The following is a 13,614-nucleotide window of genomic DNA, read 5'->3' as shown; positions in this document are numbered from 1 at the left end:
AAATTTCTCCTTTTACTGCTTACAAATGACAGAGTTGCTCCAATTTTTAGGAAATATGGACATTATAAGAGCCTTTCATGAGTATGAACCTTGAATTTTGACAGTTCTGTGAGATTTCTGCCAGAGTTTAGCCAGGCTTCGTTCGTGCGGCCAGTGGAGAATTTACCATGTGAGTTGTGTGGCTGACTACATGTACACTGTATGCATGCTGTATAGTACTCTAGTAACACTTACGTGCGATTCATTCTGTGTGTATTCTGTGTGTGAATGGCAGAATTTAACGGGGGGGGGGGAATGGTTTGCTGTGAATTTGACCATTTCTGGAAAAGTTATTGGCCCAACAATGGTTTTTATTACTGGTCATGTCGGACCCTTAAATCTTGCTATTTTTGGAAAAATTACTGGCCCGACAATGATATTTTTTACTGGTCATGTCGGACCAGTAAATCTTCCAATTTCTGAAAATCTACTGGCCCGACAGCGATTTTTACCGGTCTGGGACCGTCGGACCGCCGCTAGTGTCGAGCCCTGCCTAAAGTGACAAATTTAAATTTGCCAAATTTTTTTCCTTACCATGATATAAAGAGAATTGAGACGTCAAACAATAGCTTCATACACAGATATGGTTTAAGATTTAACTGTATACTTTTAATAATAATAGCCACTTTTGTATAGCGCATAACACATTATGAATACGTCTCCGTGCGCTTTCAAAGGACTTGGATATTATTACCCGGCTGTAGCTCAAGCAGCTGCATGTACATGTAGCTTCCAGTGCTCAGCATTTCAAGGAATAAATTCCTGCCAGGTACCCATTCACTTCACCTGGGTTGAGTGCAGCACAATGTGGATACATTTCTTGCTGAAGGAAACTACGCCATGGCTAGAATTTGAACCCACGACCCTCTGTTTCAAAGTCCGGAGACTAATCCACTGGGTCACAACGCTCCACACCGTACACCTATACCTTTTAATCCTGAATTTCCTTACATGTATGCCCAGCATCAAACTTCCTGTAAGAAATGGTTCATCCATAAATTGTACAATTTCAGTACATGCGACCATTTGATCCCAAGATTTCATCATGCATAAAGGAGACGGGCCTTTAAAGAAAATGTTCAAATTAAAGGAAACCAAAACCCAAGACGAGCCGCAATCTTATTGGAAAGAGTAAAATGAGAGGAAAAATTTAAAAAAAAAACTTTCATCAAAATCGGTTAAGAAATAAGCAAGTTATGGACTCTAACAAACTCTTGTTGTACTTTCAATGGGGATCCTCAAATTGGCAAACATGCTTCAAAATGGCTGATTTTGTGGACAACTCTCAATTTGTTTTGTACACAATTTTTTAGATTTTCCTCATTATCTTTCAAATTACATCTTGCCTCCTTCTGAGCACAATATATGTCATGGGGACATATAATTCACAGTCAAGGTCAGGAGATAATGTGAAATATGTAAAATAATGGGGGAAATCTGAAAATTTGTGTACAAAACAAATGGAGAGTTGTCTACAAAATCAGCCATTTTGAAGCACGTTTGCCAACTTGAGGATCCACAAGTGAGCGCAACAAGACTTTTTAATCGTCCATAACTTGCTTATTTCATAACCGATTTTGATGAAACTTTTTAAAAATTGTTCCCCTCATTTTACTCTTTCCAATAAGATTGCTTCTTTTCTTGGGTTTTGGTTTCCTTTAAATAATTTACAAACTAGATCTGGGTCCCGTAACACAACGCCCAGAAATCATCGTATAAGAATATCTTTACGATTGATTGCATTGGCCACCATGTACAATCCATCATGAAAATAAACCGTACTACCATTCATTGGTAACCTCTCATTTACCTGAGCTGCCAAAGTTAATTGTGAAAAAATCCCATTCGTTATTTCTTTTCATCTTATTCTTAAGCATAAAATCTTTTTTTTTTTAATTTTGAAAAAAAATTACCCCCCAAAATCATCATCCCTACAAGTTAAAAAATTATATTTTGGGGGGAAATTCTACTTACATGTATTGTCAATTTCCCCGTAAAATATCCTACTGAATAGGATAACATCCTTCTAATTGCGAGCTCTGTATGATGTATGTTTGTAAACTTGTCCACAAATATAATATGTATATATATAGTTACAGGTAGAATATATTAATTCTGGAAGCAACTAAACTGTATGAGGTTCAACAGTAGAGGTCGAAATACATAATTTTGCTCAATGCTTTTCGTAAATGCCCCTATCTATGCATTTGAACTTTGCACCACATGAAACCCATACCAAAAAAAAATGGGTTTAGTAAACATAGTATCAAATGTGCCATGCACCATAAAATTTACTGCTGCTAAAGTGCATGCCAAAACACCGGTTTATTTTTATTTGGTCTAATGCCAATTCGTCCAATTGCCAACTCGTCTACTATGATTTTATCTACTGTCAGTTCGTCCACTATCCACATGGTCTAATTGCCAATTCGTACACTCACCATTTTCGTCTAATAACCAGTTGGTCCAATAGCCATTTAGTCCATATACCATTTGGTCTAATTGGTAAGCGTTAGTCGCTAAGCATTGATTGCGCAAAATGAATGAAAACAAAATGGATATTAGACCAACTGGTTATAAGACGAAATGGTCATAGACGAAATGGTGTTCAGATGAAATGATGATTGGACCAAATGATTATTGGACGGAATGTTAATGGACGGAATGGCATTAGACTAAATGAAATCAGGCCATGTGGTGATTGGGCGAGTTGTCAGAAGACAAAGTGGCAGTTCAATAAAACACCAATAGAGATGAGCCACGTAAATGCAATTCTATTTAATGCATTTACCCCATTTACAACAATACATACATGTACATGAACATTGTTTGGAGACTTCTACATGTGTATTACCTTTTCTAGAATCGTGATATCAGTGATAGGATCTGCCATAAGTTCCTTGGCCTGGGCGACAGAAGATGATCCCAATGTTGTCTTGGCCAGTACCAAATTATTCTTTGAGGAAAAAGAGATAAAGATTAAAGTCTCATCTTGGAATAATAATACATGCTTAACCCTAAATAGACTGGGCTATTTCGACGCCTAAGAAGACTGGGGAGGGGCTGATTCAGCCCCCCCTTATGATCTCGGCCGTCGATCGCGCAATCGCGACGAAAATTGGCACACGCGTTACCCATGGCATTATCTACAAATCTATAACATCAAATTCTGCAAAAAATCTCATGTCTCATTAATTATGCTAATTTATGCGTAAAATCATAAGTTTGCTCTAATTAATAAAATAATGCCCCTGAAATGCTAATTTTTGTTTCACATACTCTAGATAGGCATCTGATCAAATTGATTTTAAAAAAATTAAAAATCACATTTATTTTCTTATGTATTCTATTGTTTTCTAAATTTCTTATGTATTTCTTTGTTTTTTGACTTTTTGTTTTTTATTGTTTTTTCAATGGAAATTGTCGGGGAATTTATTTTGACCATAAAAAAGATAAAATTGATTGATTTTAAGCAGTAAAAGGAAAAATAATGATACATTTATGAATTTTGGCTAAGAACACTATTTGCATTGGATTTGTACACAAATTCACATTTTTGAGTAATTTTGGGTCTGCATGCACTTACGAAATGTTGCGTAATTTCGGAACCGCGTACCCGGGGGTCACAATTTTGGTCTCAAAAGTTGCATGAGACTTGAAAGTAAAATGTCAGCGAGCAACGCGGTCAAAAAATTTCGCATGGCGGATTTATCGCGAAAAATGTCGAGGGGGGGGCTGAATCAGCCCCCCCCAGTCTTTTTAGGGTTAAAGGAGAATGAAACCTTAGGAGCAAGATAGCTTGTGTGAAAACAGCAAAATCAAAGAAACAGATCAACGCCAAAGTTTGAGAAAAATCGGACAAATAATGAGAAAGTAACGAGCTTTTGAATATTGGATCACTAATGCTATGGAAATCCTCACAATGGCAATGCAACAAAGATGTGTGATGTCACTCTTGAACAACTCTCCCCATTACTTTAGTATATATTTCACTTAAATTGCCTCTTTTATTACATCTATCAGTAGAACATGTATTCTTTCTATAGGAGGGCATGTAATACAGATTTTTAAAGAATACATCATGGATAAAGAGTTTGTATCACCATACGAAAAAGCAAAAAGACACATTTTCAGGGTATTTCATAGTCCATCAAAGGGAAAGTTGTTCATGTGTGACATCACACATCCTTGCCGTGTTGCAAATGGGAAGATCTCCATGTAGCATTAGAAATTGCAATATTCAAATGCTCATAACTTTCTCATTATTTGTCGGATTTTTTTCAAACTTTCTTTGTTCTTATTCTTTGATTTTTCTGTTTCGACACAAGCCTACTTGTTCCAAAGGTTTCATTCCCCTTTAAGTTCAAATATATATAGATAGATAAACTATGCCTCTTTCAATTCTACAGCAATCCACAAACCCTTGTAACATATGATGTGAACAAGTGGAATGCCTCTGGCCGTCTCACCTGCACCACGCAGTTCAATATAGCAGCAGTGCTGACTTTGAATACTACTCTAACTCGCACAAGATGTTCAGTGATACACGGTTACTCTTATGTCTACTTTTTATGAACTAGACCAATAAACTTACAGAGATATGATGGTTGTTCAACAAAAAACCCAAACATGGCCGAAGTTCATTGACCTTACATGACCTGTGACCTTGATCATGTGACCTGAAACTCGCACAGGATGTTCAGTGATACTTGATTACTCTTATGTACAAGTTTCATGAATCAGATCCATAAACTTTCAAAGTTATGATGGTAATTCAACAGATACACCCAGTTGGGCCAAAGTTCATTGACCTTTGACCTTGGTCATGTGACCTGAAACGTGCACAGGATGTTCAGAGATACTTGATTACTATAATATCCAAGTTTAATGAACTAGACCAATAAACTTTCAAAGTTATGATGGTAATTCAACAGATACCCCCAATTCGGCCAAAGTTCATTGACCCTAAATGACCTTTGACCTTAATCATGAGACCTGAAACTTGCACAAAATGTTCAGTGATGCTTGATTACTATTATGTCCAAGTTTCATGAATCAGATCCATAAACTTTCAAAGTTATGATGGGAATTCAACAGATATCCGCAAATCGGCCAAAGTTCATTGACCCTAAATGACCTTTGACCTTGGTCATGTGACGTGAAACTCGTGCAGGATGTTCAGTGATACTTGATTAACCTTATGTCCAAGTTTCATGAACTAGGTCCATATATTTTCTAAGTTATGATGACATTTCAAAAACTTAACCTCAGGTTAAGATTTCGATGTTGATCCCTCCAACATGGTCTAAGTTCATTGACCCTAAATGACTTTTGACCTTGGTCATGTGACATGAAACTCTAATAGGATGTTCAGTAATACTTGATTAACCTTATGGCCAAGTTTTATTAACTAGGTCCATATACTTTCTAAGTTATGACGTCATTTCAAAAACTTAACCTCAGGTTAAGATTTGATGTTGACGCCGCCGTCGGAAAAGCGGCGCCTATAGTCTCACTCTGCTTCGCAGGTGAGACAAAAACTGAAACGCACAGTACACATCTTCTGTTTTTTAGACTATGGTTGTAAAAAACTGAGATGCACAGTATACATGTACAATCATGTCTTACGTCGTACAAAGAGTTACGATTGATCCAATCAATCGTAACTCTATGCAAATCCATCAATGCCATAATTCATTTTGCAGGAACTTGTACTCAATGTCTTTTGTAAGCAATGAAAAGCACACTGAACTTGTGAGAAAAGGATGAGTACATGAATGCACAGCATATCTAGAAAATATTTTGAAACAACATGCATTTCAGATGTTGATGTTGCTGGTTGTCCATAGTTGCGATCGATCAGATCGATCACAACTCTGTGTAAGACGGGGCCCTGCCCTTTAACTTTTGGGTATATGCCAAAAACTGTAATAACAGTTGCGACATCACGATTCGCCAATAGCTTTTTACCCTGGCAAAGCTATCTTTATGCTACCTAATATCTTTTGTTCAGTTATCTAATTGTCATGATTGGCCCACAGCTATTCAGGTAAAGCAATGTTCTGGCTGACTGGCATAAACACAATGAAAGCATGGGCTTGTCATAAATGTTGTCAATCCATTTCCAACAAGCCTCAAACCTATTCAGGCATGAAATGCTTTGGTTTATGAGGTAAGGCTGATGCATGAACTCTTGAATATCATGCTTTCTCACTACAGTGGTGCCAAGAGTGCCTTAACCCCAACAGAAAATGAACATAAATAAAAATGTTCCAAGTTATGCCATCTTTTAGATACTTGTGAATTCAAATGATAAAACATAATTATTACATTAATAAGGTTGTTTCTCAAGGCTCGCTGGATATTGTAGTGTTGTTGTTTACCTTCAACACTGTTGATCAATTTTGACAAGTTATGTACCATTTTGAAAGCTCGGGATGTGCTTTATGATACAAACTTAATAATAAGAATCTCAATTCATTTTGGGCACCGAAAAAATGCCCTAATACACACAGGCCAGTTGGCTGCCTCTCCTATGATCATATACATGTAGTATAATTATGGCAGCAGAGGTGATTGGTTGGCATTGGGTACATGAATTATATGAAAGATGCCATATCTATTTGACATGTACATCCCAAAGCAACCATTTTGAAATATGTTAAAAAATATTCATTAGTAAATTCATTTGTTAAATCCTTACCATTGAATCGAGATCAGAGTTTAGTCTTATCTCAATATCTTATATCATATCAACTATTGTATGTGTATTGTATGTATTAATTATTTTTGGGAATTTTTCGCAATTCAGCCGTAAGGCTGCTATGTGCAATGTTTTTCTTTACCGAAATAAATAAATGAATGAATGAATTAATAAATAAATAAATGAATGAATACATACATGTACGTACATAAATAAATAAATACATAAATAAACTTATTGGTGATTTTGGGGTGGCTCATTGCATACTGTACCTTTGTCTTGTAGATACCATGGCAGATAATCCCTCCTCCAACTACAGCACATAATGCTCCAACTTTTCTGTTTCATAAATATAATAATAATAATAAATGCAATTTATTAGGCACCTTATCCATCTCATTACAGATACTCAGGGCGCACAAGTGAATACATGTATTAAGAATGAGATTTGATTTAGTCTAGATACTACAACCTTTGGGCAAATATGTTTTTAAGGTGACATTTTGCATATTTTTTTTTTCAGATACAAGGGCACAACTAGCTTTAAAAAAAAGAATACAGTGGCTGGAATATAAATATTTCTTCATTTTTTGAATACTTTTTCTGAACAATATGTACATGTACAGTTGAGGCCAGAAGTTTACATACACTCATGATTTTTTCTAAAAAGTTGACAATTGCCAAACATGATAAAATTTACCGTATCTTATATATTTAGGTGTAATTTTTCTCCAAAAATCTTCATATTTTAGACAATTTGAAAATAAAAACTTGACAAAAACTTTTCATATTTGTGCTAGTTACTTCTCAACACAAATATTTCAGATTACACTTTTTGTTCAGTGGTGACGTATCATGATAGAAAAAGTAATATAAATCATAGATTGGACATTCATATATTTCTATGAAACAATGTTTGAAAATATAATAACAATAGAATACATTTGACATGAATATTACTTTTTTTCTTAAAAAAAAAAATTCCACCTGAAATTTACTTTAATCCCAGCCGCATCCCAATCATGTGAAAGAGCTTAATATGCTCTTTCATTTGACACCAAATTCGTCATGGTAGTATTTATATTTCTGAAGTTATAGTAAATTTTAGAATGTTTGGCAAACATTTTTCACTGAATTCCATGGGTGTATGTAAACTTTCGGCCTCAACTGTAGGTATTGTAATAGGCATTCTTATTAAAGGACAAGTCCACCCCAACAAAAATTTGATTTGAACAAAAAGAGAAAAATTCAACAAGCAAAACACTGAAAATTTCATCAAAATCGGATGTAAAATAAGTTATGACATTTTAAAGTTTTGCTTCATTTCACAAAACAGTTATATGCACATCTCGGTCGGTATGCAAATGAGGTTCTGATGACATCACTCACTATTTCTTTTGTTTTTTATTGTTTGAAATATGAAATATTTTGATTTTCTCGTCATTGTCATGTGAAATGAAGTTTCATTCCTCCCTGAACACGTGGAATTCCATTACTTTAACATTTTGTGCTTCAGGCAAGGGGGTCCTAATCATCAAATTTGTAAAAATTGAAATATTGTATAATTCAAACAATAAAAAACAAAAGAAATAGTGAGTGACATCATCGACTCTCTCATTTGGATGTAACTGGCTCGTTCATATTTTGTTAAAAATAAGCGAAACTTTGAAATGTCATAACTTTCTTATTTTACATCCGATTTTGATGAAATCTTCAGCATTGTGCTTGTCTGATTTTTCTCTATTGATTTACATCAACATTTTTCTGAGGTGGACTTGACCTTTAAGTTAAAATGGGTTTTGAGGGAACAAAAGGGATGTTAATTGATGTTGTGATCCTTTGTTGTAATCAGAGGGCCAAATCTCTTGTGTCATTCCTCATGATTAACAATGCAGCGATCTCCAGTAAAGGAAAATATGTGCACATGAACCTTAAATAGTTCCATATTCAAACCTTTTTTAAGCTTCAAATTTCTTCATATTTGGCCTACATGTAAGTAATTTTGTGCAAAGTTTGGTGGAAATGGCATGAACAAAAATTACACAACACTGTCTACCTGTTCCTATCTAAAAATTAATTCAGAAATTTCAGAAAAGTAACCAGTTGTTAGAGTTAACTTGGGCATTTAAATGCATATTTTATGCTTTACAGAAAACATTCATACAGAAACCATCTTACCTATATTTTAGGAGAAGTCCGATTCTTGTTGCCATGTTTTGTGTGACGACTTCTACAAGTAGACACGCAGTTTAAGCTATATTCTTTCTCCTACAGGCAATCGGTGAAGCCAAACAGGATCTGAGTCAGTCTAAATGGAAATATAAAATAAGTTGCCTTAGTGTTAGTTTTTTGGAATCGATCAAGGTCACATAGAAGAAATATTCTCTATCTTCACGAATTTCCCATAAAAATCAAACAGCGATTTGCTATTACGGTGCAAAACTGGGTCCCATCTTACAAAGTTTCAATTGATCCAATCAATTGTAACTCCATGGAAATCCATCAGTGTCATAATTTTTTCTACAGGAAATTTGCACAATGTCCTTTGTAAACAAAGAGAAGCACAGTGAATTTTCAAGAAAAAAATGCATGCATGAATACATACATCATACTTAGAAAATATTTTGAACAAACATGCATAATAGATGTTGACGCTGCTGGCCGTCCATAGTTGTGATTGATCGGATCAATCACAACACTTTGTAAGACGAGCCCCTGATGAATTCCTCCGGTAGAAATAGCTCCTGATGCACCAAACTCAGTACACAGACGGATGATGGGGCCCATTGGGCTTGTAATTTTGGAGCAAACAACCGCTGCTTAACTACAGCGTCTACATGTATGGAGAAAGGGTGCGCTTTTGCATCCTCCTTCGTTTCTCCTAAATTTTGCTTTTTGACAAGGGAAACAGGAAGATAATAAAGATAAATTTATATCAAATACAATCATCTCACCACCTTTCTGAAAAACAGGATGGAAAATAGTGAATTTTGATGACAAACAGATCGGAATCAGCCTGGTTCTTCTTCATTCACCCTCAGCTACAGCTGTGCGTACGGACATGTATGCCAGTGGATCGATTGGCTGGCACGTTCGTACACTCAGCTGTAGCTGCACTGACAGCAATGGAGCGATAGAAGAACCTGGCTGATCCTGATCTCTTTGTCATCGAAATTCGCTATTATCTGGCATATTTTTCGGAAAGGTGGAAAACTGAATGTATCTAATACAAATTTATCTATATCAAAGTCTTCCTTTACCCCGTCAAAAAGCAAAACTAAAGCTGTTATGAATTGTAACAAAATGGCCGATCGAGACGGGGGTAGGAGAGAACTTTTCGTTTTTTGAGGTTCCAGTCTGTGCCCAGATGTCAGAAAAACTGCCACTCGTTAGACCATCATCCATATTATAATCGTGGTACATGTAAGTGCTTGATTTCTGTTTTAACTATTTATTCAGAGAATTATTTTGACCATACTTCACGCTTGTTAGGTGAGTATGCCAAATTGCACGTACGATCCTGGGCTCCCGACCGCTACGCGGCCGGGAGCCCCCTGGGTTAATGGAACTCTTACCATTATGATTGAGTGGGAAAGACTAGTCTTGAGGACGCAATGATGATGATTTTTTTAGATATGTCTTACATTTCTTCATCATTGACGTCTTGACACTCTCTCCATAGTGCCTTCAGCGAACGACCAAAACAAAGATGGATTTCCCCCAAAATCCATCTTTTTAAACCGAACTCACTAGAATTTTGTTAATTTTATTAATTCTTACACCTTCCTACGCCTTATGCGTAGGAAGGTTTTAAATATTACTTTAAAAAATGTAAAAAAATGAAGATTTCTTACCTAACTGATGCCGCGTAGACCTCTCGTTCCACATGTAAACAACGGAAATACAATAGCGTCGACCCTTGAACCGCTTATGTATAACGTACTTCCGGAAAGCAATGCCGTCTTAACGAACAATTTAGAGATAAAAAATCTTATTTAACAAATATTAAAATTTATTTCGTGATCATAAATAATTCATATCAATATATATAAATTATTTATGATCACGAAATAATCCATCTTTGTTTTGGTCGTTCGCTGAAGGCACTATGGAGAGAGTGTCAAGACGTCAATGATGAAGAAATGTAAGACATATCTAAAAAAATCATCATCATTGCGTCCTCAAGACTAGGGAAAGACAATATAAAGTTGACATGAAACATTGAAAGTAAACAAACGCATCCCGCACTTTACTTTCTTTCTCCATCTACTTTTGGGTGGATGTCGCAAAAGGAACTCTTCCCAATATTATGTTTAATAAAAATTTGTGCACATATAATTTCGTGAAAAGATATTTAAAAAAAAAATCCATAAAAGCTTAACATGTCGAATCTTTGGGCATTCTGGACATCGTTCCGAGTTAAGGCTTATCATCTAGGCCAACACATTTACTAATAGGTGGGACCGGTACGGTGTCGGCAATCTGCGATCAGCTAGCTCGAGTCGAGGGGTCTACAGTTAGCTAAATTTCTAACTCTCTCAGTCTCATTGCTAACCTAACGTCGTTAATTGTTGAAAAAAATCACACATGCACACACACACATCGAGATCAGAGTTTCATTTTTTCAACAAAGTACATTTAAAATAATAATCGTGTATGAAGAGGTGTACATGTATACTCACTTTTTCACCCCAGGCGCTGGCCAGAGACGTGCAGAATATTCTATTTTCAGTCGTTGTTATTTATCTATGGTCCTCACCTACTATCACTATCAGGTCCATGGTGATGATCAGTTTTGCACGTAGGCCAAAACACCGGGCCGAAACAGAATTTTTTTCGGAGTAGGTTTATCACTTGGCTGAGAGCATATACTCCCCCCTTTGTTTTATTAGTTTTGATATTCTTTGCAATTTTCTTGATTTACTCATTCATTTTCTTAATTCATTTATTCATTCATCCATCGAGCATCCTTTCATTCATTTGATCATTCACTCATCCAGTTTCTATTTTTTCATTTATTCATTTTTTTACATTTATTTATTTTTATTTATAAATTTGTTTTCTAATCTATCTATTCAATTATTTATTTATCTAATCATTTATTTATTCATTCACTAATTTATTCATACATCATTCGTTATGCATTTTATCTTACTTTCAAAGGCTTCTTATTTTTTGTATATTTTTGTTTATAAATTTATCATTATCAATTATTGATTATTTCATTCATTTATTTTTGATTACCTGTATGATTGATTTATTGATGTTGTACTTTTTATTTGATTTTAGGGAACAAATGATTGGGGATATGTACAGGTCTATCCCTCGATCCGCATGCCTATTTTACTGTTCAGTCGAGGGAATAAGTTTATGCTAATATACAGCTAAATTGCCTTCAGGATTGGGGGCATAAAAGATACTAAACACGAAATAATTAATAAGATAGCATGTAGGCCCTATATGGTAGAAGAATTGTAGAACTTATATACGTGGTAACTTCGGGGGGGGGGCACTTACATTGGCGAATGGATACCATGCGTGACCCCCAAAACGGGTAAAAAGGATGTCTTTTTCACGATAGGGCACGTTACGTACGTAACGTGATAAGGGTGTCAAAAACACAAAATAATGAAAAAAGGGTATCTATTTCGCTAGGAAAATTACGTGTTTAGGGTCGAATATGCGGGGATGATAAAACAAAATTAAAATGTTTCATAAAGGATGTAATTTTTGGCCCCCAACACTTCGTGTTTAGAGTCCGATTTGTGTAGAAGGTGGGGTCGTACTAAACCAAATAAGGTAAAGCCGACGACCGAAGCACCCGTAACAATAAAACATTCCTGTACTTGTTTAGGGGTTCATTTCAGGGAATATTACCAATAAGAGTATCGTTTTGTTTCCAATACTTGTTAAGGGGTGCATTTTCAGAAAATGGAAATTACGTGTTTAGGGTGCTTTTCGAGACCCCATGGTCGCGCATGGTATCCACTCGTGAATGCATGGAAGTGGCCCCCGGGGGTAACTTAAAACTTATAGCCCGACTTAAGTTTTCTAAAGGGTAAATATTGAATTATAATTAAGTTTCATCGAACATGTATATAAATCTTTTTGAAACAATGTTAACAAGAAAAAAAAATCAATTTTGTGCGAGGAGTTAATTTGTGACGTGGGTGTCGCCATGGCGATACGTGGGTACCGCTAAGCGCTTCATGAAAGAGGTTGCCCGTTGTCCTGGAATCGAAACTCGTAACTTAACTATATATAATAAAGTAAATTATAATGTACTGATAAAAAAATGAAAAATGGATATATATATATATATATATATATATATGTATATATATATATATATATATATATATATAATCAATTTTATTATTTAGTGTAGATTTTGTTTATAATTTGGCATAATTGCACTTAATCATCTTAATTATAAGAAATATAGGCCTATAAGACGATTACGCACAAGTAAATAAGAGTCAATTAAATCAAACAAGCCATCTCGTGTAAGAATATAGGCCCTTTTAATTGTGGTTATCAAAATTATTTTGAAGTAGACGGAAATATAAATATATACATGCCCTCCTTCTTAAATAAGGGCAAGTAATTATCAATTTCATGGAAAAAATAGCATGTAGATATTCGAGAGGATCAGTGGCCTACCGTGGGTCACGGCATTGGGGGGGGGGGCACCAACAAAATTTTTGAGTCACTTAGTGAGCGCGCGAAGCGCTCAGTTTCAATGCAGGTATACTGACCTAATAGAGACATTTTAAGGACAGTGCCATTAAACGGATATGTATCTCAAAGATAACAAAAATGTGAGCGCGAAGCGCGAGCTGAACATTTTTTGATATTCAGACCAAATAAGG

The 13,614-nt window shown here is 35.4% G+C and overlaps 1 protein-coding gene across 1 annotated transcript in view; it reads right to left on the bottom strand.

Moving 5' to 3' along the window:
• The window catches only part of LOC121414225 (oxygen-dependent coproporphyrinogen-III oxidase-like), a 29,418-nt gene extending 17,908 nt beyond the window's left edge, over nucleotides 1-11,510 (bottom strand). Inside the window, exons 1-4 of the mRNA XM_041607328.1 lie at nucleotides 11,425-11,510; nucleotides 8,921-9,050; nucleotides 7,015-7,081; nucleotides 2,894-2,995 (exon numbers count right to left, since the gene is read on the bottom strand). Coding sequence (XP_041463262.1) covers nucleotides 2,894-2,995; nucleotides 7,015-7,081; nucleotides 8,921-8,955 — 204 coding nt within the window. The 5' untranslated portion in view covers nucleotides 8,956-9,050; nucleotides 11,425-11,510. The remainder of the gene's footprint in view (nucleotides 1-2,893; nucleotides 2,996-7,014; nucleotides 7,082-8,920; nucleotides 9,051-11,424) is intronic.
• Between the last annotated feature and the right edge of the window lie 2,104 nt (nucleotides 11,511-13,614).

The sequence above is a fragment of the Lytechinus variegatus genome, chromosome 4 (genome assembly GCF_018143015.1).
Source record: "Lytechinus variegatus isolate NC3 chromosome 4, Lvar_3.0, whole genome shotgun sequence".
NCBI classification, from domain to species: Eukaryota; Metazoa; Echinodermata; class Echinoidea; order Temnopleuroida; family Toxopneustidae; genus Lytechinus; species Lytechinus variegatus.
Note: the sequence above shows the minus strand (reverse complement) of the source record. Positions and strands in the feature narration are given on the sequence as shown.